At 55.3% G+C, this 23,926-nt stretch overlaps 2 protein-coding genes across 5 annotated transcripts in view; one reads left to right on the top strand and one right to left on the bottom strand.

Annotated features, from left to right (window-relative positions):
* Positions 1–582, top strand: part of NUP188 (nucleoporin 188) — a 47,768-nt gene extending 47,186 nt beyond the window's left edge. For both annotated transcript variants that reach the window (XM_035015657.1, XM_035015658.1), the window contains 2 exons: positions 114–243; positions 377–582. In XM_035015657.1, the coding sequence (XP_034871548.1) occupies positions 114–243; positions 377–550 (304 nt within the window). In that variant the 3' untranslated portion in view covers positions 551–582. The remainder of the gene's footprint in view (positions 1–113; positions 244–376) is intronic.
* Positions 583–2,233: 1,651 nt separating this feature from the next.
* On the bottom strand, positions 2,234–19,918 carry SH3GLB2 (SH3 domain containing GRB2 like, endophilin B2). 3 transcript variants are annotated; one of them, XM_035015660.1, is made up of 12 exons: positions 19,780–19,918; positions 14,973–15,114; positions 14,009–14,137; positions 8,440–8,573; positions 8,068–8,160; positions 5,875–5,937; positions 4,820–4,969; positions 4,384–4,407; positions 3,846–3,935; positions 3,424–3,524; positions 2,817–3,057; positions 2,234–2,546 (listed from the first exon to the last, which is right to left on the bottom strand). In XM_035015660.1, the coding sequence occupies exons 1-12, from the start codon at positions 19,840–19,842 to the stop codon at positions 2,439–2,441; spliced, it is 1,338 nt and encodes a 445-aa protein (XP_034871551.1). In that variant the 5' UTR covers positions 19,843–19,918; the 3' UTR covers positions 2,234–2,438. The 3 variants fall into 3 exon arrangements, with proteins under 3 accessions (XP_034871551.1, XP_034871552.1, XP_034871553.1); XM_035015661.1 differs by lacking the exon at positions 4,820–4,969; XM_035015662.1 differs by lacking the exons at positions 4,820–4,969; positions 5,875–5,937.
* Positions 19,919–23,926: the final 4,008 nt, after the last annotated feature.

Genomic DNA, 23,926 nt, shown 5'->3' with positions numbered 1-23,926 from the left:
ATGCGAGCTGGGGTCGGGGCTGCCGTGGATCAGCCATCCTGTTGGCTCGGTGGTGTGCCTCCTGCCGGCCGGCTTGGCTCCCTGCAACAGAGCCCTCCCTGCCCTCTCCCCAGGTCCCTCCTGATGTTCACCATGGAGAACTGCTTCTACCTGCTCATCTCCCAGGCCGTGCGCTACCTTAGGGACCCAGCTGTGCATCCCCGGGACAAACAGCGGATGAAGCAGGAGCTCAGCTCGGAGTTGGTACAGACGGATAGAGGGCTCGGACTAGAGGGGGGCGGCTGATGGGGACGAGCCTGTTGGGGTCCCACCCAGCCCCCCGCCTCCCAGGGCCAGCCAAGGGCTCAGGGCCTCATCTAGTGCCTTTCTCTCGTAGAGCACGCTGCTCTCCAGCCTCTCCCGCTACTTCCGCCGCGGGGCGCCCAGCTCCCCTGCTGCCGGTGTCCTGCCCTCACCTCAGGGCAAGTCCTCTCTCTCCAAGGCCGGCCCGGAGAGCCAGGAGCCTCTGATCCAGCTAGTGCAGGCCTTTGTGCGGCACGTGCAAAGATAGGGCAGCGGCCCGCGCCTCCCCTCCCCCCCCCCCCCCCCGCCAGCCCACGTGGCGCCCCGGGCAGCAGGGGTGCTGCCGGCCGGCCCGACGGCCCACGTGGGACTGAGAGCAGCACCTGTTTCCCGCCGCCCCCAGCAGCCCTGACTCGGGCCGCCCACCCACTGGCGTTATTTTTGTAATAGATCAAGAGGTCCACAGCCAGGTGGGAGCTACGAGTCTGCTGCACTCTCGCCCTCAAGTTCAAAATGTCCCAGGGGTGTGGTCCTTCCCTCAAGCATTCCCCACTGCACCTGCCCCTGGCCCAGTGGAGGCCGGGAGCCAGCGTCTGTGCGGCCGGGAGAGGCCGCGTGCACGGGTCTGAAGATGTTTTCCATGCTCTGTTCTTGCAGTTTTTGGTAATACTGTGGTCTATTTATACAAATATTAAAATGCTGTTTATAGACAGATGGGTGATGTGTCTTCAGGGCCTGGGGTCGAGCAAGTCTTCCTCGGCCAGGCACCCGGGAGGGGAGGGGAGCGGAGGTTTGGGGAAAGCAGGATATTTATTGACGGTTGACCCACTAACATCCCCCCCGGGGAGCCAGGTGGACACTTTAATTTTCCCTTCCCTGGCTCGCCCCGCTCTCCTCCCGTCCCCTCACCCCTGCCACATTCCCATTTGCTAGCCCCTCACCCCTCACCCCTGCCACATTCCCATTTGCCAGCTGGCCGAGCTTCTCGTGGGGTGTGGCCTTTCCTGAAGTTCCACCGCTGTTTATAGCTCGGTGCCCCTGCCTTCCTCCCTGCCCCTCCCTTCAGAGACCCCGGGATGGGGCCTGCTGGCCTCCGGCCGCCGCAGAACCTCCTCACCAGAGAGCTGGGCCTGGCTAGGGGCCTTCACCTGAAACCTGAAGTTCCTAGAACCAGACTGGCCTGGGCTAGAGTCCCTGCGCGGCCACCTGCCAGTTACGGAAGCTTGAGGAGGTGACTGACTTTCTGTTCTCTTCCCGTGTCTGGGAGGAGGACGTGAGAACAGGCGAACCGGCCACAGGTCACCAGCCGAGACCCCCATGCACATTACAGCCCACTCCACTCGGCCCACATTTAGGCAAGTCTCTCTTAGGACAAAATGTCTCCCCTGCAGCCTCCTGTGCAGGAACAGGGCTCCCCCTGGAACCGCACAGGCCCTGCAGGAGGAAGGGCGGCCGGGGGAGGAGGGAGCAGGAAGCCGCCCGGGAGGGCTTCCCTTGCCCACCCTCAGGGCCAGCCCCAGGGGGCCCGCAGCCGAAGGGAGCCCAGGCGACATGCACGTGAAGGCTCGTTTATTATTTGTCACTGGCTAGAGAGCAAGCAGACAGGCAGAGTAAAAAGACCAGTTTAAAAAGTGTGTGTGGAGAGGTGCGGGCTGAGCCGCGGAACTTGGCGGGAGCTGTCCGTGTGGGAGGGGGAGGGCAGCACCCAGTCCCTCCGCCCCGGTCCCTCCGGAGGGGCTGGCACCCAGGCCCCGGGCTGCCGCACACCTGCCTGCCTCCCCCCCCTTGCTGCTTTTGGCTACTGAAAGGCAGGTGCTCTCTGGCCAAGGGTGCACCCCAGGCTTCCCGCGGGGGCCGGGGGGCCGGGGTGCCTAGGGCGGCACCGCGGCCAGCCCCACCCCCCTCCTTAGCAGAAGCCGGAAGGGTTGGGGAGCGGGGGTGCTCAGGGGATGCAGGCAGGGTGGGGGGCTCCAGAAGCGGGGCTGGGGGAGGGGCCCCCGCACAGCCGGATGACCGGGGGCACGGACAGAATGGGGCTCGTCGCCCCACCCTGAGCAGCTGAGTCACCAACAGACAAGTGGCAGGGCTGCCGACCGCCTCCCCCCCGTCCTCTCCCACCCAGGCCAGAGTGGGCAGGGGCCTGGGGGGGGGCCCGCTTAGCTGAGCAGTTCCAAGTAGGTGACTGGGACCTTGCCCTTCTTGTTGCCTCTCTCGCCGATGAGCCAGTCAGGGTCCATGCCAGGCAGGCTGTAGACAGTGATGAGCTGAAGAGGAGGGCACAGAGGGGAGGTCACACCCCAGCCGGGGGCAGGAGGGCGTGGGGACAGGGCTGCCAGGGCCCCACGAGACCCGGGCATCTGCACTTCCCCCAGAGGCAGGAGTTCGCCTCCCCACCCCCCTACGGAGAGACTGCTTCCCCAGAGCTGCAGCTGCCTCCGTGCACCCCCAGCCCCAGCTCCACCCCAGGGCCCCTCGGACACTTGAAGGCAGTGCCGGGGGGCTCCCCATTCCGGCTCCCGTGGCGCCAGGCCCACCTCATCAGCCAGCAGGGCCAGCTCGCTGCTGTCGGCCGCCTCATAGTCGTAGAGCACCCGGGCCTTCCGGGTCCCGCTGGCGGGGGGGGTCACCTCCTCCAGGCGGAGAGCGGCCTCTCCCGGAGGGGCCAGGCCAGCCGCAGAGGGGCCCACGGGCATGGTGGCCGCGGCGGTGGTGGGCGAGGTGCTGCTGAGGGGCGGGGAGGCGGGCTCTGTGGTGCCCACGAAGGTGCCTGGGAATCTGGAGAGGGGTGACATCTCAGCCGGGAGCTGCGTCCCTGTGGGAGTCCCACGTGCTCCGCCGAACACCTGGGCCCACTGCCACAGAGGAAGGAGACCCCGGCTACTTACATGGCTCCCTGGGAGCTGGCAGCATGAGGGGGAAAGCAAGGCAAGGGGAAGCGTGAGCCGTCCCGCCCCATCCCTGCCATCCTCCCGCCCAGGCCAGCCACCTCCCTGTCACCGAGAGAGGCGTGTGATGCCCCGACTGAGGGTCAGCAGCCCTCTAACCCCCCCTGCTTGCTGAGCCTCGGGAGAAGGCTGTTGTCCGGGGGAGGGGGCGCGGGCCGCTCGTGGGGCCGGGGAGCCTGGGGACCCCAGTGGGCACCTGCCCAGCTGTTTCTGTAGGTCCAGCATGTGGCGGTAGCACTGCGCGTAGTAAGTTGTCTGGGACTCCACAAACTCATGGAGGCAGCGAAGGTGGTTCACCTGCGGGGGGGCGGAGGGTGGTGCCGACAGTGGGAGGTGTCCTAGCCGACCAGAAGCCCCCCCCCCGCAGACCCTGGCCTTCAGCGCTCCGTCCTCGACCCCAAGCCACCTGCTCCCTGGGGCGGGGGAGGGCTGCCCAGCCTTTGGCACTGGGACCAAAGCTAAAGTTCCACCCTGAGGACCATGGGCTCAAGCACTGCCCCTTGCCACCCGCTTCTGAGATCCAAGTTCATCGCCTGCCTCTTGTGGAGGAGTTTAGTGGGGGACCCGGGGCGGGGGGCAGGAGTCGGTGGATGATGGGCATCACAGGGCGGGACTCACGTGAGTGCTGCTGATTCCCTCCAGCAGGAGTCGGGTCACTTCTGCCTGCCGGTCAAACTCCGTCTGGGCCACTCGGAGCTCCTGCTCGGCCTGGGAAGGGCAGAGGGGACAGTGGCTGACAGCAACAGTTGCCCCCGCCTTCCCGCCCAGGAGCAGCCTCCTCTCCTGCTCTGGATGCAGACGACACGTCCGCCCTGGGGACGTGGACAGTTATCCTGGTGGCAGGGATGTGCTTCTCACCCCTGACTTCAGGCCCGGAGCCCTGCCCCCTAGCTGGGACCCCTCTGGACCTGTCCCGTCGCGAGCGGTTCAGAGACAGACCCGCGGGTGCTCTGCCACCACCTTTGACACTCTGTCCCTTGCCATCTGACACCGCCACTCCCCTGTGTGCTCAGAGGAACTGTGGAGGCGGTTTCCCCACAGAAGGAAAGTGATACCCCGACAGTGGCAGAGTCCAGAGCTAGAAACCGATCTGACCCCTACCCCATCCCCACCCGCTTCAAGCCTCTGCCCCCAAGCCTCCTGAGCCCAGACTCACCTTGTCCACCTCATCATTCCAGAGCTTCGGAGACCACAACAGGACCGGGCAGCAGGGGAGGGAGGGGGCACCGGTCAGCGGGGGAGTGGGGCGAGGACGGCTGAACCCCAGAGCCCACGCCCTGTCCCAGCTCCCCAAGACCCCACCCCTTCCCCCTCCACAAGCCTTCTTCACTCCCTCCCCATAACCCAACCAGGAGCTGAGGCTGGGATGCGGCCTGGCGTGAGCGGGGTCACTGACAACCACAGTCCAGCCCAACATGCCGCATGCAGGGAAGGCAGGGACAGCCAGCTGGGAAGTCCTGCTTGGGTTTCTCCTACAGCGTAAGCCCCCAGGCTCTGATGGGAGACCCAGTGTCCCCCATCCCACCCTGACAATCAGCTAAGGCTGGTGGGCTGGGACGCAGGGCCGTGTGACCCTAGGCCAGTCACTGAACCTTTCTGTCCTTCGGCAGAGAAAGGCAGCCTCGTGCCCGAGTCACACTGGGGTTCAATGGCAAAAGAAAAAAACAGGGCGGTCTCCACCCTCCAGGATATTCCTCCTTCCACTCGGCCCAAGAAGGGGGGCAGGAAGTGTCATCCAGAGTCTAAAGAAGAAAGACCCCCCTCCCCCCGCCACGACTTAGGAGACCCATTTCTCCTGCCCAGTGCGGAGAGTCTATCCTAAGATGATGACCTGAAGGATGGAAAGCAGAACAAGGCCTGTCCTGTGGACCGAGATGTCCCACCACAGTGCCATTTAGAAAACCAAAATGTGGGGAGTGACTTCTGCGCGCGGCTGGAGGACATGCAGCGAGAGGGGCCTGCGGGCGTGATGGGGGGGCGGAGAGAGCCAGAGGGCCTGGCCGAGCGCGCGACACCCCTGGTGGAAATGGAAGGTCAGAGAAGAAGGCAGAGAAGGCACAGTAGTGGTGGCGACAGGCACAATGGGAGAGGTGTGGTTGGCCCGTGTCCCACACTGAATGGTAAACACCTAGTAGCTAACACAGCCTGGAGAAAAGATCCCATGACACTCGGAGCCCTCGGCCCCCACGGCTGCCCCAAGCCTCCTCCGGACAGGCCTGCCCCCAGCCCGCTGGTCCCCACCCTCCCTGCAAGGGCTCTGGGTCTCTCCTCGCTCCCAGGACGCCGGGCAGATGAGCCAGAGAGGCAGCCGGATGAAGAGTGCCCCCCTTTTGTCACAGCTCTGGGGTCCTCTAGCCCGGGGTGGGCCGGGGGCAGTGCCCTTGATGGGGGGGTGGCGGGCAGACCTTGGGGCCCTGGGAGACGGGCAGCTGCCGCCCAGCTCCCCACGCTGTCCCCACGCTGTCTGGGGCAGCTGGGCCGGCCCCCACCTCCAGCGCGGCGCAGACAGAAGCGAGGCCAGCGACGTGGGCGCAGGGTGCAGGCCGGCGGCCAGGAGCGGGGCTGCTGCCTTCCCGGCTCCGGGGCCGCGGCCTGTGTTCCTGGCGCCTGAGCGGCGGAGGGAGGGGGCAGCGGGTGGGGCGCTTACCGCGGAGGCGCTGGCCGAGAGAATGTAATTACGTGGTCTAGTCTCCTGAAAGTCAGGCACCGTCTGGCGGGAACAGAGGTCACGGGGGGAGGGGGCGTCACACGGGGCCAGCCGCCGCCCCAGAGTCTCCCATGGGGAGAGGCCAGGAGCCCCGGCCCCAGGGACAGGAGGCTGCAGACACATACCACGTGGACCCCTTCTCCCCGCTCCAACCTCCTGGGCACGAGGTGGGCTTGGGGACAGAGAGAGTCAGACAAAGACCAGGTGGGTGGTCACGCTGGGACCCCAGGAAAGCAGACGATGAGTCTGCTCATCGTCTGATGAGCATCGTCTGATGGATGAGTTGCAGACTGGGCCTGGCCCCCCTCCTCCCTGGACCCTAGCCCCGCTCAGATGCCCCAGTTAGAGCCACAGTCCTCCAGACAAATCACCCCTGACCCCAGCTTTCTCCATCCCAGAATCTCCCCACGGCCCATCTCTCACTCCTGCAGCAAAGGACCGGGCCCCTCCCCCACAACAAGGTGGACAGATGGATGCATGGGTGGACAGGGTGACAGGCTTTCCATGTTTGCAAAAAGCTGACTCACAGGCTCCAATGCCTGGCGTCCCCCCTGAACCAGAGGCTATGCACGGCAGAGGCTCTGGTGAGGAGACCAGCTGCTTGCAAAATGCCCAGGACGTGCCCGGGGCCGGCCACGCCACTGTGGCCCGAGGCTGGGATGGGCAAACCAAACGCAGCACAGCACGTGGACAGGTATACTCACATCTCCCTCACACTGAGCCAAGTTACCCAAAGCAGAACGGAAAGGAACAAAAACAAAGAGGTTAGTGAGTCCACAGCGCAGGCGGGAGCAGGCCCCCCATGGCGGGGTGGGGAGAGCAGGTGGCGGGCAGGCGGACAGACGGCCCTGCCCTCTGGAAGGAGTCCTGCTATGCGTGTGTGCGTGTGTTCAGCGGGGCGGGCAGGGACGACCTGCTGGGCTGCGGTCCTCTGGGGTGCTCACTGTGCCTGGGTTGCCGCAGGCCTAGCTCTGCAGGGGGCACGCGGCCTAACCCAAGGGCCTGAGGTTGTCTGGGCCAGACAACTAGAGAGGAGGTCGTGCCGCTCTAGTGACTAAGGAAAGGCTCCTCTGGCCTGGCTGATGGAGGATGAGCTGGTTCTGGCCAAGGTACTCCAGAGAGACTGTCCTGTCCAGGTGACTTAGAGACGTTATCCCTGTGGCCATCGGTCATCCTACCCAACCACCACAAGACTCCAGTGGCTGAGCCCCTGCCTCCGATCTGGACCCCACACACCTGCATGAGCTGAGACCCTGCCCTTGGCTCTCACCAGAGGCAGCACAGGCCCAGACTCCATGGTCCCGAGGGGCCACCCTGTGGGAGGGGATGCAAGGAGGGGCTGGGGCCCAAACCCTCACGGGCAGCTGAGAGCCTGGGCAGGCAAGGTGGCCGTACCTCCGGCTGCCCTCGACCTGGGGGTTCCCGGGTGTGAGGTAGCCTCTAGGCCCCTACCCCCCCCAAGCAGCCTGGCATGCCAGAGTGTGCTCCCCCTCAGGCCCGCTCCCCCACCCCGGCCTAAGCCCTGGTCAAACTGTGCCACACTGTATCGACTGGCCCGGCCAGGCTGAGCAGGCCTCAGTGAGCTGGGAGTAGAGGGAGAGGCCCCGGCCTGACCCAGGGCCGTGGGACTCCCTGAGAGGGCCCTTGGTCGTGTCCCTGAGCAGGTGGGCGGTCCAGCTCCAGGGTTCACACTATCAGGGCACCCTGGGACCAGCACTGGAGCAGCGGGTGGGGGAGTTAGTAAGGGGGAGCCATGCCCGGGCAGAGCCGGGGGACAGAGCCAAGCATTCAGGGAGGGCAGGGCAGGGCCATGCGAGAAACTCCAACTGGTTGTCTGTCTGGGGAGGCTGTGGCATGCCCTGAGCCCAGGTCAGGGCACTGCTGGTCAGCCCACCCCATAAAAGTCTGCCCTGGGACCCGGAGCTCTGGGCGGCCAGGGTTCCGGAAGGGGGGCGGGGAGGGGAGGGAAGAGGCGTGACCTGAAGCGGTCAGCCAGGACCAGTGCCCCCCAGGCAGACCTCTCCAGGCAGGGACAGGGAAGAAAGGTCATGCCAAACATCAGGTCCCTTCACCTTCCCTTGGCTCCAAACAGAGCTGGGGGGGGGTGGGCGGGAGACCAGCAGGGACACCTACCGTGGCTTTGGCTTCTGCAGCCTTGGCCTTCTTCAGCCGTGCTTTGCAGGCATCCAAGTCCAGACGCCGGTTTTGTAGGAGACGTCTCTCCTTCTGTGGGGACGGATAACAGGGGAGAGTGAGAGCCTGGGAAGCCCTGGGAGATCCTGGGCTGTGGCAGGACTGGCCCACAGGGCCATCAGGTCCAGATGGGGAAACTGAGGCCCACACAGGGGGACGTCATCCACTCTGTGTCACTCAGCTCGTAAGAGCCATGTCTGGGGAGGCCTGGGAGAGCTGGGTTCCCAGCATGGGAGGAGAGCCTGTGCTCAGCAGCTCCCAGGAGGAGGATGCCACAGCAACCAGGAAGTGGGACGGCCCCAGGGCTCTCACCGAAATGGTCTTCCAGTCCCCTTCCAGGAAATTGCGCAGAGGCGTGAGGAAGTTGATGGAGGCTGTGTGGATAAAATCCCTCTCTGCGGCTCCCAGGCGCTTTTCAGCTTCTGCCACCTTGATTAGTGTCTTCCCTGGTTAGATGGAGTTTAAGGGTGAGGAAGAGGCTCAGGCTCAGGCTGCTCTGACCCCCAGAAGTAAGGGAGCGACCAGAGAGAGGCATGCCGAGGAAGCGTGAGCGCAGGGGGCTCAGTGCAGAATGGCTGGCCTGGAAACATGTGGAGCGACCTGCATATCTGTCACCTGGAGACTGACAAATAAATAGCGGGACATCCCAAACGTGGAACACGACACAGCATTAAAAGGATAGGGGGTGGGGGTGGGACTTCCAGAACAACACAGAAAGCACCTCAACAAATCCTGTTCCCCAGAAAACAATAGTAAAAGTGGATATCACTGTCAAAAGCAAACATTTCTGGACTCTGGAAATTGACCAAAGGCAAATAAACTGAGAATATTTACTCAAGAACTCCTGAACCTTGGTAAGAACAAGGTGGGAGCCTGTGTGGGTGGGGGGGAACTCCTGTCTTGTCAGCTCTGTGGTGTTGTAGTTCTACTCAGGCGGGGCAAGTCCTGAGGTCGGCAGCCTCACTGCTAGGGGGTGGGCAAAGCTGGGGCATGGGTTGCAGGGGAAGGTAGTGGTATTGGGGCTGACTTGATTTGGGCAGGAGCATAGAAAAATCCAGGGGACCCTGTCAAAAACAATAGTGATCCCAATGGCAAGTAATTGAGAAAGACCAACATTACAGCTGATTTGAATAGGGAATACTGGTTGGAACAGATCTGCCAGAAATTTAACAGGAGATCTGGAAATGAGATAGTGACATGGGCCCTGACTAGCTCCCAGGTATCTCTGGTGGTCTGGAAGGCTACATGCGTGTGTGTGACACACTCAGGAAAGACTGGAGAGAACCCTAGGTATCTACTCATCGTTGTTGACCAAATGGGAGGCTTTGCACACAAAATAAAAGCTGGGCAGACTTGTAAACTACTTGAACTCTGAGTGAACTTTGAATGTATTCCCCAGCACACCCACAAATTCATCAGTAAAGCCTTAATGGTGCCAAATGTTTAAGCACAACCTCTGACTGATCTATCATTGCCTGACTACTAACATATGCGAACCCAGGAGTAAAACCTAGGAAACTTAGCTTGAAAAGAAAAAGAATGATAAAAAAAACCCCAAAAAACTGTGAACGCAGCAGCTGCATCAGGCGCTGCCCACTGCAAGGGACACAGACTCTAAACAATTAGCCCAGGCCAGTCTCTAAGCAAACGAACAGCAACAACAACCCCAAGTGATTCCAAATCCATAGCTACCATATTATCTCAAATGTCCAGATTTCAACAAAACATTGTGTGACATGCAAAGAAACACGTAAGTATGGTCAACAAGCAGAAGGAAAAAGCAATCAATAGTCACTGTCTCTAAGGACACTCAGATGTTAGATTTAGCAAAGACTTCTTTTTTTAAAAAAGATTTATTTATTTGAGAGAAAGAGAGCATGCACGTGTGTGGGGGGGAGGAGGAGAGGGAGAGAGAAAATCCTCAAGCAGGCTCCCCGCGTAGCGCAGAGCCTGACATGGGGCTTGATCCCATGACCCTGAGACCACAATCCAATCTGAAACCAAGAGCTGGATGTCCAACCACTGCACCACCCAGGCAGCCCAGATTTAGCAAAGACTTCTAAGCAGAAGAAAAAAATGTGTTTTTTTTTTAATGCTTAAAGAATTGAAGAAAAATATGATGACTCATCAAATAAAGAATATCAAGAAAGAGATGAAAACTATTAAAAAGAAAGGAAAACTCTGGAGTTGAAAAGCACCACAACTGATATGCAAAATCCACCAGAAGGGCTCAACTGCCAAGTGTGAGCTAGCTGAAGGAAAACTGAGCCACTTAAAGACAGATCAATAGGGATGACCTCGTCTGAAGAACAAAAAGAGAAATGAATGAATAACAACAAACAAAGCCTCAGAGACCTACGGGACATCATGAAACAAATCAACACATGAGTAATGGGAGTCCCAGAAGAAGAGGAGAGCAAGGGGCAGAAAAAATATCTGAAGAAATAATAATAAGAGGGGCGCCTGGGTGGCTCAGTTGGTTAAGCGACTGCCTTCGGCTCAGGTCATGATCCTGGAGTCCCGGGATCGAGTCCCGCATCGGGCTTCCTGCTCGGCAGGGAGTCTGCTTCTCCCTCTGACCCTCCCCCCTCTCGTGTGCTCTCTCTCTCATTAAAAAAAAAAAGAAAAGAAATAATAATAAGAAAAATAGCTGAAGAATAATCTGAAAATGTTTCTGATTTTGATGAAAAACATTAATGTCCATATCCAAGAAACTCAACAAACCCAAAATAGGATGAATACAAAGAGACCGACAGCCAAGACATCTTGGTCAAGTTGCTGAGAGACAAAGACAAAGTCTCAAAAGCAGCAATAGAAAAGCAACTCATCACATACAAGGGAACCATGATGAGATGTACAAATGACTTCTCATCAGAAACAATGGAAGCTGGGGTGTCAGGCTGGCTCAGTCGGTAGAACATGCAACTCTTGATCTCGGGGGTTGTGAGTCTGAGCCCCACTTTGGGTGTAGAGATTACTTAAAAAAAGATACAAACAACAACAACAACAACAAACAAACCAACAAAACAAAACCTAAAGAAAAAAAAAAAGGAACAATGGAGGCCAGATGGCAGTGAAATGATATATTCAAAGCAAAAAAAGGAAAAAATTCTCATCCAAGAATACTACATATAGCAAAACTGTCTAACAAATGTGAACACAGAATAAAGACATTCCCAGAGAAACAAGACTGAGAGAATCCATTGCTAGCCACCCTGCCATAGAAGAAATACTTCAGGTTCAAAGGTAATGACACCAGATGGTAAGCTGAATCCACATAAAGCAATAAAGACCACCAATAAAGGTAGTTACATAGGCAAATACAAAAGACAATACAAACATATTTTTTCTCGTTTCTTAACTGATTTAAAAGACAATTGTACAAAATAATAACTATAAAACTGTATTGCTGGGCTCATACAAAATAGAAATGAAATATATATGATAATAACAGCACAAAGGAAGGGAGAGGAGATAGTTATATTGGAGTAAAGTGTCTATATTTTACTGGAATTAAGTCAGTATTGTTCTGAAGCAGACTGGGATAAGTTAAAATACATACTGTTGTTCATATTGTGAAACCAGTAAGAAATACTTTGTTAAAAAGGCAAGAAAGAGGGGTGCCTGGATGGCTCAGTCCGTTACGTGTCTGCCTTAGGGTCCTGGGTCCCAGGGTCCTGGGATTGAGCCCCGCATCGGGCTCCCTGCTCAGTGGGGAGCCTGAATCTCCCCTTGCTTGTGCACACTCTCTCTCTGTCAAATAAATAAATTAAAAAACTTAAAAAAAAACAACAAAGAAATTAAAATGTTACACTAGAAAATACCTATTTGACACAAAAGAAGGAATAAAGGAGGAACAGATGAACAAAAATGATCTGAGACATGGAGAAAATAATAAGATGGCATATATAAATCCAACCACATCAATAATTATGTTAAATATAAATGGATGAAACACTCCAATCAAAGGGTAAAGATGGTCAGGGGGGATTTAAAAAAAAAAAATCCAAATATATACTGTCTATAGAAGAAAAGACTTCAGATTTAAAGACATAAATATGTTGAAAATAGAAGAACAGGAAAAGGTATACTATGTAAACAATAACCATAAGAGAATAGGAGTATCTGAACTATCAGATAAAATGAGCTTTAATGTAAATGTGACCAGAGACAAAGAACAGTGTTTTACAATGATGTAAGAGTCAATTTATCAGGAAGATATAACAATAATAAACATACAGACCTCACAACAGATCTCCAAAAACATATGAAGCAAACACTGACAAACTGAAGCCAGAAATAGACAATTCAACAGAAATAGTTGGAGACTTCAATACTTCTCAATAATGTATAGGATAAGACAAAATCAGCAAGCACACAGAAGACTAGAACAACCCTATCAACCAATTTGGCCTGTTGTCTCTACCACACTCCACTCAACAACATAACATATGATCTCAAGTGAACACCAGCATTCTCCAGGAAAGACCATATACTAGGCCATAAACAAGTCTTCATAAATGTAAAAGGATTAAAATCATATAAAGCATGTTCTCTGACTACAGCGAAATCAATTAGAAATCAGCAACAGAAGGAAACATGGAAAATCCACAAATATATGGAAATTAACCACCATCCTGCTAGTAGGAATATAAAATCACACAGCCACTTTGGAAGACAGTTTGGTAATTTCCTAAAAAGGTAAACTTAAGTTTACCATATGACCTAGCAAGTCCATTCCTAGGTGGATGCCCAGGAGAAGGGAAGACATATGTCCTCACAAAGTTCTATGTGAAAACGTTCATAAGGACACAACCCAAATGTGTAGCCATACAACGGAATACTATCCAATCCAACAATAAAAAGAAATGAAATCCTAAAACACATTACAGCATGGATGAATGTCAGAGATACTATGCTCAGTAAAAGAAGCCAGAAGCAAAACCCAGTGCACCGTGGGGCGCCTGGGTGGCTCAGTTGGTTGGGCATTCGACTCTTGCTTTCGACTCGGGTCATGATCTCGGGGTCATGGGATTGAGCCCGGCATCCGGCTCCACGCGGCGTCCACTTGGGATTCTTTCCTCCTTCTTTTCCCTCCCCCTCTGCTCATGAGCACGTGCTCTCTCTCTCTCTGTCTCTCTCTCTCTCAGATAAATAAATAAGTAAATAAATAAATAAATAAAATCTTGAAAAAAAAAAACACCCAACACACCATATGATTCCATTTATACGAGAGGTTCAGAAAAAACACATTTATAGGCACACAAAGCACATGAGCAGTTGGCAGGGGGTGGGACTGGGGACTGACTCCAAGCAGACATGGCACTTTGTGCAGGTGATAGAAATGTTCTTTAAATAGGATTGGGGGGGATGTTTGTCCAACTCTGTAAATTCACTAAAAAGCATTGAATTACACACCTAAAACAGGTGTATTTTATGGTATGTAAATTATATCTCCGTAAAACTTTAAAAATTAAAAAAAAAAAAAAGATGGAGGGAGCTCTCTAAGAGCCACTGTGAAGTGGTAGCTAATGCAACACCAAGTTGAAAAATCAGGTTGCAGAATGGTACACACAGTACGATCCCATTAACAAATGCACACAAGCTGAAGCTGGTTAAGAGAAACTTCCATTTCTCATTGTTTTCATCTGCATTGATTGAGGTGTTTACAAGGAGAGTGAATTTTTTCACTTGTTTTATTTTCATTAATTTCAAAGTTTTTTCATTTCTTCATTTTCATTCATTGATTTCATGAATGTTTACAAGTAGATATTATTTGTGTACTTCAAAAAAGACAAAGAAAGAAAGGAAGGGAGGGATGGAGGAAAATTTGAGAGCAAGAGACCATGACCCCTGGCCCTGGCTGTGGGGCTTGGCTCACCATAGGGAGTGGTGGGCCCCAGCTCACTGGCCGCCTCTGCCATGTACTGTGCCAGCAACTCCCCGTTGGTGACCCGCGAGGGCACCTTCCTGTCCAGCTTCTCATACAGGAACTCCTCCACTCGGGCACCTGCAGGGAGACAGCAGCCAAAGCCACGGGGCTCTTCAGTACAACCCAAGGACAGCAGCCACGGCGACAGAAACAGATCCAGGCCAGGGCCTGCCCATGGGGGTGCCTGGCCTGGTGACTGGCAGAATATTCTCTTTCTGGTGCACATTTCAACCCAGTGAAACTGGCACTCAACCCTGTAGGACCCCTCACTGTTGAGAGGAGGAAGCCACAGCTCAGAGACATGAAATGCCTACCCCAGGTCACATAGCTGGGGGTGACAGGCCCAAAGTGAAGGCTCACTCACTTCTCCCTCCGTACGATATGGATTTACAGAACCTAACACGCACATGGACGATGCTCTGGCGTTGGTTCCAGAAAGCTCCTGGGACGCCCACTTATACAGGAGACTTAGAGGCAGATAGGCATCAGGACCCCAAGACACCCCTCCCTCTCCCTCGGTTCTCCTGCCCATTGGTTCTGCGTGTTCCTCGCTCACGCTTGCGGCAGTGTGACTCTGGGCAAGCCCTCCTCCATCTCTGGGCCCCGCTGCCCTCTCCAAAGACCCAGCTCATGTTTTTACTGCCTCTTCTCCCAAGCGTGTTTTAATTTCAAGCATTTCTTCAACTTCTCGGTGCAAAACTCTTAACACTTTTGCTGCCCCAGAGAGTGCATCTGGGAGTCCATCACTGAGTCTGCTGTTCTCTTTAACTGCCCCCCGCCACCCGCCAAGCAGGCCTCAGAAGCCCCAATAACCTGACCCAAATCCCGCCTGCCACCCGGGCCCACCTGCAACCCAGTCCCACTTGCCGGTGGCCTCCAGCCCCTCACCCAGGACTGCCTGGCGCCCACTCACTGGGATTAGGTTGCAGCAGCACCTCTGTCTGCCGAAGGATCTTCTCTGTCCAGTTCTTGGTGCTGTCTGCCCGGGTGAGAAGGTTTTCAAAGTGTGCATCCAGCTCAGTCTTCTCAGCCTGGCCGAATTTCTCCTCTGTGAACTGTGGGGGGTAGGGTTGAGGGGTGGGGAGGGCTCAGAAGGGGGAAAGTGGGGACTACCCCTGCCCCACGCTCCCTTCCCCTCACCCCAGCTAGGACCAAGCCCAAGGTCAAGAAACTGGCTTTGCCCCTAACCTGCTCTGTGACCCTGACCAAGTTACAACCCCGCTCTGTGCTTCAGTTTGCCCCTCTGTAAAATTAGGCTGGACCAGAGGTTGGGGATCATGGCTTCTTTTGGAAATCCAGAAAGCTAGAGACACACCCCCGCCGCCACCCACCAAATGCACATTTGTACAAAATCTAGCTTATTACTTAAAGGGATAAGGAGTCATTGGGAGCATATTTCTAGGGGTTCTCTTAGCCTGACTTTGAAGCAAAGCACTTGGTAGCAGGTGCTCAGGGAATAAATGGGGCACAATGCAAAGTCTGGGGTGATCACGGGCTCCTTGGGGGACTGGGAGCCACTGGGGAGGGGGTGCCAGGGGAGTGAATGGGAGGAACCCAGGTCCCAGAATCAGAGGGACTTGATTCAAGTCTCAGTTCTATCACTGATGAGCGGTGTGACGTTGGGCAAGTGGCTTTGCCTCTCTGGCATCAGGTTCCTGAGCTGAAAAATGAGAATCATAAATAATAGCAGCTCCCTCATAGCTGAAATAGGATGAAATAAGAAAGATGTGGGTAAGGGGCGCCTGAGGGGCTCAGTCAGTGGAGTGTGCAACTCTTGATCTCAGGGTCATGAGTTTGAGTCCCAAGCTGAGTGTGGAGCCTACTTAAAAATAAATAAATAAATAAATAAATAAATAAATAAATAAATAAATAAAAGAAAGATGTGGGTAAGACATGAAGGTCAGAGTCTGGCAGGGAGTAGGTGTCGCTGCTATGAAGAGCTGATGGGTGGGGAGGCAGCTGGGAAGGAAAGGGAGTGTATGTGGGCAGGACAGCCACATGGCTGGCCTCTGGTTGCCTGGTGCGGTGGACAGGGAACACCACTGGCCCATCAGAGCCAATTGCTGGGCATGCACAAGGCCTAGAAAGCTCAGCAACCCCGCCCCAAGGCCAGGCAAGAACCAGGATGTCCTACGGGTCAGAGCCAGCAGAGGCTGTGTGGGCCATGCAGGAACAACCTGATAATGGCCCAAGTCCTGGCCCTTCTGATCTAGAAGGCTCCAGCAGAAAGAGCCTGTTCAAGGTCATAGCCAAATAGCAAAAGGGCATAGACCTGCAGGAGTAAGATCAGTAATAACGATAGTAATAACGTAATTTATTACGTTATACGTAATAACGTAATAGCAGTACTGTTGACTGCATGGTGGCCCAACCCTGGGCTAAGCATTTGACACCAATGGCCCACCACGTCTCTGAGAGCCCTCCAAGACAGTTGGGTCAAGTTTCCCATGTCACAGATGATGCCCCTGAGGCTAAGCAAGGGGCAGAGTGTGCCCAAGTCAGAGTCCTTATGGGCTTGGAGTCCGGAGGCCCTTCCCAGACTGCTTGGCAGCGATAAATCATCCAGAGGCCAACAACAGCTCCAGCCCAGCTGTAGGGAGAGGGAGGCAGCCACGGATAGTCACTGAGCAGCCATCAATTATGCAACAGGGCTTGGGTTTCTCGCTGCAGGCCTGGGTGGGCCAGGCTTAAGGCCTCCAGCTCCCTACCTGGGAACCAGCTGCTCCTGGCCTCCTCCCACCTCTCCCCACTCCTGGGCCTCCTCACATTCCCTAAACTGGGGGCCTCCCAGAGCCAGGCTCTGAGCAGGCCTCACCTCACCCAGCCCCTTAGGGGTAGCCTTAGCCCCATTTTCCAGATAAGGAAACCAAGGCTTAGAGAGGCAAAGTCACCTCTCTGGTCTTTAGTTCCCTGCCCTGGCGAAGGGGGTAACAGGACCTATCTTACAGAATATTTGGAAACACACAGCACAGGCCTAATAAACCTTAGCTGCTGTCATCATCACCACGAATAGAAGGCCTCCTTCATGTTCCTCCTCGGAGCTACCTAGGAACCCCTTTACCCCAATGGTACCAGGCACCCTACTTTAGATGACTATGTCACCCAAATGTGCAAGGTTAACGGCAGCCACTCCCCACTGAGCCTTAGGGTACCCATCCCTCACACCCCAGGCCAACCCAGGTTCAAAGTCCTACGGGGCTTTCCTGACCTCTTGGGCATCCATCCCATGTCCAGTGCTGCCTGCCTGGCTGGCTCAGATGATGAAAGCGCTACCACCTCCTCTTGGCCTTTATTATTACTAGTTCTACCACTACTCTTACTATTACGACCGTTACTACTAATATCTTACTCATAGTAAGTATATTAAAGTACTAATAAAGTAATATCTTACTCAATATACCCTAGTTTTCCTTCCTCGATGCCCTTAGCTGGGCCTTTCCAGCCCCTGGACCAACTTCATAAACCTTTCCTGACTTTTAAGGCACAATTCGGGGACTGGGAAGCCAGCCGAATCACCCATGCAAAAGGGATCCTCCTCTCCTAGGGTCAAGCTCAGGTTCCCTACTGGATGGGGGTGGAGCAAGGCTCTAAAAGGTGTCCCCGGTACAGGGAGGGGCTGACCGAGTACCCAGCATGTCCTGGGACACGGCAAGGCGGCACCTAGGCAGAGAAGCTGCCCACACACTGATAATGAAGAACTCCCTCCCATCCCTCCTGACTGACTCCTATCTCCAGGCAGGTCCCGAGGGTCCTCTCCTTTGCAGGTGACATTTCAAGACCACTCTCCTCTGGCCTGCCACCCTGCCCCATCCCTACCAAGAGGAAGGGCCCCATGCTTCAGGGGCTGATGTCTGCAGAGTCCGAGGCTGCTCCCTGCAAGATGGCAGCAGCAGGGGGTGGGCGTGCAGAGCCAGAGAAAGCCTCTATTTATAAAGCTCCCAGCTCCCTCCTCCACCCCAGAGTCTGGAGCCTGGGCGCTGGCTCCCACTCCAGTATGGGTGACCCAGTGGGCCTGCCCCACCAGGAGAAGTGAGGCCACAGGGCCCAAGCCTCCCCACACCCCAGGCTCTGCAGGCCCTGGCCAGGTCAGGTGCCAGGGCCCCACAGTAGCAGGAAACTGGCAGATCAGGTTCTTCCCAGATATGGGAGATAGAGTGGTTGCCATACCAACACTGGGAGGATTCCCACCTTCCAGATGAACTGAGGATAGCCAAGGGGCTCCAGGGTCCTAGCAACCCCACTAGGGCTGGGGTCACCTGCGGGGCTTGAAATACCAAGCAGCAAATCCTCACTGGGGCACTAATCCTCAATGGGACACGGGACAGGGTTTTCTAGTAAACATGAGCACATGGGTTTCCCAGAGACTGTCTGGGGCTGGGCTCCTCCAGAAAACTGAGCCGACAACAACAGCAAGGACAAATAATAGGACCAGCTCCCAGAGCACTGCGACAGGCCAAGCCCCAAGTCTACAGCCACCCCTGGAGGCAGACTGGTGTTACACCCGATTGACAGAAGGGGGAAAAGTGACTTGCCCAAGGTCACATGCCGCACAGGCATGCAATACTAACTACACTAACACCACTAGTATGCTTGCCTTTATTTTTTTTTTTAGATTTTTTTTTAATTTGAGAGAGAGAGAGCGAGAGAGAGTGAGAGCACGAGTGGGGGTGGGGAGGGGCAGAGGAAGAGGGGGAAGCAGATTCCCTGCTAAGCAGGGAGCCCGACATGGGGCTTGATCCCAGGACCCCGGGATCATGACCTGAGCTGAAGGCAGACGCTTAACCGACTGAGCCACCCAGGCGCCCCATAAGCTTGCCTTTAGTGAGCATGTACATGCAGAGTACCAAGGAACCCTCACATCCATCCTGGGAGGGAGGGATTGCTAATCCCATTTTTCAGATCGAAAAACTGAGGCCAAGAGATGAAGCCCCTTCCTCAAGGTCACAAGAGGGAGCATCCATGCCCATAGCTGCCTCCAGGTCTTCACGATTACATTAAGATGCCTCAGTTTCTCTCCTGGCCCCAGAATGTGGATAGGACTTGTTCCAATCCCAGCATCATCAGCCTGGACAGCTGTCCAAGGAGGGCACCCAGCCAGACCTCAGCCCTGTCCCCATCCCCCAGGCTTGGAGAAATAGGAGGAAACGGGCCTCCCATGGAGCAGAAAGGAAGTAATCCCAGCCCGCCTGGCTTCCGGACCGACTCTCCAAGCGTGTAAAGAGGACCTGAGGGAATCAGGACCACCAGCCCATTGCACAGGTGCAGAGACTGACGCTCGGAGAAGGGGTCGTGGAGGGTGCATGGTCCTCGGGCCTGGCGCTCAGGCCTCCAGACGCCTGCCAGAGTCACTGCTGGGAAAGGGCTGGGAGGCAGGAGCCGTCCGGTGCTCTCTCCCCTGCTGGCGCGGGAGCCACGGCAGCGGGGTAACCCAGCCAGAACAAACAGTGGGCCCCGATACCTCCCCCCGGGCAACGGGGCCGAGGCCCGGCTCAGTCCCCGGCCCCGGGCTCCGCTGAGTGTGCGGCCAGACAGGCCGGCCGCCCCGGGCTCTTTCTTCTGGGTAGCGCAGCAGCAAGGGATGTGGGGGGCTAGGGCGTCCCCGCAGCGGGGAGGGGGGCGGCAGCCTCCAGGGGCTTCTCCTGCGCCCCCCGGCTCTACCGCAGGGGTGCTCCCGGCCCGCCCCACATCCGGGCCGCGAGGCCCAGGGCGCACGGCCTCACCTGCACCGCCCGGGTGAAGAAGATGCCCGCGTCCGACGCCAGCTTCTTCATGTTGAAGTCCATGGCGCGACGCACGGCCGGCCGCGCTCAGCCCGAGCGCAGCCCGGCAGCCCCCAGCCCCCGCCGCCGGCCCGCACCCCGCCCACCTGCTGCCGGGGCGCCCTCCCTCAGCGCGCCCTCCCTCTGCGCGCCCGCTCGCCAGCCGGCCGCCGCCACCGCCGGGCTAACCAGAGCGCGCAGGGCGGGGCGCGGGCATCGGGGGAGGAGCCAGCCGGAGCGCGCAGGGCGGGGCGCGGGCATCGGGGGAGGAGCCAGCCGGAGCGCGCAGGGTGGGGCGCGTGGGAGGAGCCAGCCGGAGCGCGCGGGGCGGGGCGGGGCGGGGCTGCGGGGGAGGAGTCTTAGGGGCCAGGCGGGACCAGAGGTAGCGGGTCTTGCTGCAACTGGCTACTTCACCCTGAGGCCTCCGCCTGTCACCTGGCTGGCCTCTCTCCGTTCCTCGTCCCTCAGCCCCCGCCCATTTGTGCCTCTTCATGTCCCTTTGACCATTCGCACCCCACTCATCTACTAGGCCCTCTGTCTTCCTATTTCTCTGCCTCTTTTGCCCTGGGTCTCTCTGTGCTGCCCACCACCACCACCTTGACCTGTCCAGTCCCCTTCTTCTGACGCTGACCTTGGTGACACTAAGGACATCTGAGCCAGGGGACAGGCTGGCTGGGGACTCCTCTGGGTGTTTGTTCCCTGGAAGCCCTCTGGTTCTCCAAAGTTGGGTGAGGGGGTGTGGAGGGGTTATAAGGGAGGGAGGAGAGGTGGGGAGGTCAAGGTAGTGGAATGGGCTGCGCTCGGGGCAGGGACACTTGCTGATCTTGAACCTACCTCCTCACAGTCCCGGACAAGCAAGGGAACGGCCTGCAGGTACATCCTCCCTTTCATGGACCTTAGAAGGGCTTATTATCGATCTCCGCCTCTCTCTGCTTTCTACCTGTAGATTTCATCTTTTAATGCAGTGGAGAGCTCTTTTCCCGAACTGGTGCTGTCTCCTACCTGGCTCCATCCTTTGGATGCCTGGCTTGTTTATCTCCATATACTAACCCCAGTTCCCCATCACCTACCCCAGCCTGTCTCCGCGGGGTGAGCTCAGTCACCTGGGGTTTTGTTCAAAATCCAGACAGACCCCAGACCCACTCCCAGACTGGTTCTCTTAGCATGCATGAGGCCCAGGAAGGTGGAGTTTGGAAAGCTTCCAGGTGACTTAATGTGCACCCATTTAATGAGTCTGTGTTTATTACTTATTTGGAGCCATCACTATGTGCTTTTATTCATCTGTACTGATCATTCATTTATTTACCCATGTCTGTCTATGGTGGTCAGTATCATTCAGTGAGTCAGCATCCGGCCCTATCATCTTCAAAAGCCATCTATCAATATACTTATATGTTCACTCATTCAATAACTCACATTGAGCACTGTTTATTTTTTTTTTTTAAAGATTTTATTTATTGGGCGCCTGGGTGGCTCAGATGGTTGAGCATCTGCCTTCGGCTCGGGTTGTGGTCCTGGGGCCCTGGGATCGAGCCCCGCGTCCGGCTCCTGGCTTGGCAGGGAGCCTGCTTCTCCCTCTCCCTCTGCCTCTCCCCCTGTTCATGCACTCTCCTCTCTCTCTGTATCTCTGTGTCTCAAATGAATACATTTAAAAAAAAACTTTAAAAAAAGATTTTATTTACTTATTCATAAGAGACAGAGAGAGAGGGAGGCATATAGACTGGGACAGGTATAAGTAATAACTACTACCTACTGTCTCTCTCTCCTATTCATCTATTTATTTATCTTAATTTTTTAGTAGACTCTATGCCCAACATGGGGCTCAAACTCACAACCCTTACAGCTACAGCAAGTGTCACATGAGCTACCAACTGAGCCAACCTGGAGCCCCACTCTCTCTCCTCTTTATCCTGCTGTGTTTTTCTTCCCAGGACTCATCACTTGACATATTTGTTACATATTTGTTTGCCCAAGAAGGAAGGGGCCTTGTTTTGTTTACCTCTCCAACCCTGGTGCCTAAAACTGTGCCTGGCTCACAAAGACTTTCTCCTTGACCAAACCTGTATCAGGCTCCTCTGAGCCCTCTGTTCAACTAGGTTGACCTTGGACTTCCATCTGTGTCCTTGTAGAGTCCAGTTTTAGCAAGAATTTCCCACCCTTGGGGGGCGCCTGCGTGGCTCAGTTGTTAAGCGTCTGCCTTCAGTTCAGGTCATGATCCTGGGGTCCTGGGATCAAGCCCCGCTTCAGACTCCCTGCTTGGTGAGCCTGCTTCTCCCTCTCCCTCTGCCTGCTGCTCCCCCTGCTTGCGCTCTCTCTCCGTCTGTCAAATAAATAAATAAAATCTTAAAAAAAAAAAAAAGAATTTTTTTTTACATCTATTTAACTAGTTTACAATTGGCTATTGCAGTTGTCTTACTAGCAATTAGTTGCCAAATGTCCTGAGACCATGCCAGGTCCAACATTGAGCACTTTTAAATGAATAATCACCTAGAATGGTCATAGTAGCTCTGAAACCATCCTCCTCCTCATTTTAGGGGTGAGGAAGATGAGGTTTAAAGAAGTTAAGTGATTTTTTTTTTCAAAGATTTTATTTATTTATTTGAAGAGAGAGCATGACAGAGAGCAAGAGCACAAGCGGCGGGGGTGGGGCGCGGGGAAGGTAGAGGGAGAAGAAGACTCCCCACCAAGCAGGAAGCCCGATGTAGGACTCAATTCCAGGACCCGGGGATCATGACCTGCGCTGAAGACAGATGCTTAACTGACTGAGTCACAAGGGCGCCCAAAAAGTTAAGTGATTTGCACAAGGTCACAGGGCACAGAGTGAGAGTGTCAGACTGAGCCCAGAACCCAGGCAGTCCAACTGTGGAGACCACTAGTCTTTGCTCTGGCTCCCTCTTCCTTGGCTCACTGGATACCAGGTTCTCTCTCGCCTTGGGGTCGCAGCCTGTGCTGTTCCTGGAATGCTCAGTCCTCTCCCCTTTACCCAGCTAATTCTTGCTCATCCTTCAGGTTTGCAACTGGACATCCCTTTCTTTTCAAAGTCTCTCACCTCCCCCTGCAAGCCCAGGTGTCTCCTAGTCTCCCCACATTCCTGAGTTTCTCCCATCAGAGCAACTATCACACAAGGTTGTAATTAAGTATCTGCTTCCTCTGAGCTCCCTGGGGCCATCATGTATCTTGTCCACCACTCGCACATAGATATATTAGTTGTCAAATGAATGAAGGAATGTGACCTTGCTGATAATTATATTTAAAAACAGCTCTTCGCAGGGGCACCTGGGTGGCTCAGTCAGTTAAGCGTCTGCTTTCAGCTCAGGTTATGATCCTGGAGTCCCAGGATGGAGCCCCATGTCTGGCTACCTGCTCAGCAGGGAGTCTGCTTCTCCCTCTGCCCCTCCTTCTGCTCCTTCTCTCTCCTTTGCTCTCTCTCTCTCTCAAATAAATAAAATCTTAAAAAACAAAAACCAGACAAACAGCTCTTCGCAGTTGCGAAAGGACTTGCCACACTGTTTTCTCCAAACCTCACCAAAGCCTTGTGACTTGGGCAAGGTAGGAATTCCACACCCACTTACAGAGGGGTAAACCGCGTGAACTCCAGAGAGCTTAAGTGGCGGGACTTGATTCCAACTCAAGTCAGCTCTATTCCAAACCCAGTGTTTCGATGGAGGCACCGTTGGGTGGCAGGAAGGTAATCACTTGACTTCAGCTCTCAGGGAGACAATGTCTGGTAGGGGAGATTTGCAAACAGCTCCAAAAGAAAGTGGAGAGTGCCAAGTTTGGTTTAAGATGCTGTGGGAAGTCAGAGGCAGTGGCATTTGAAAATGGGCCCTTTGGGGCGCCGGGGTGGCTCAGTCGTTTGGCGTCTGCCTTCGGCTCAGGTCATGATCCCAGGGTCCTGGAATCGAGCCCCGCATCGGGCTCCCTGCTCAGCGGAAAGCCTGCTTCTCCCTCTGCCTCTCCCTCTCTATCTGCTTGTGTTCCCTCTCTCTCTGTCAAATAAATAAATAAAATCTTTAAAAAAAAAAAGAAAAAAAAAGAAAGAAAGAAAATGGGCCCTTGAAGGGCGGGCCGAATTTGTGTGGGAACCCGAAGGAGCAGCGAAGCCAAA

This window comes from Mirounga leonina, unplaced genomic scaffold (genome assembly GCF_011800145.1).
Source record: "Mirounga leonina isolate KUSES-001 unplaced genomic scaffold, KU_Mleo_1.0 Mir_170, whole genome shotgun sequence".
NCBI lineage: Eukaryota > Metazoa > Chordata > Mammalia > Carnivora > Phocidae > Mirounga > Mirounga leonina.
Note: the sequence above shows the minus strand (reverse complement) of the source record. Positions and strands in the feature narration are given on the sequence as shown.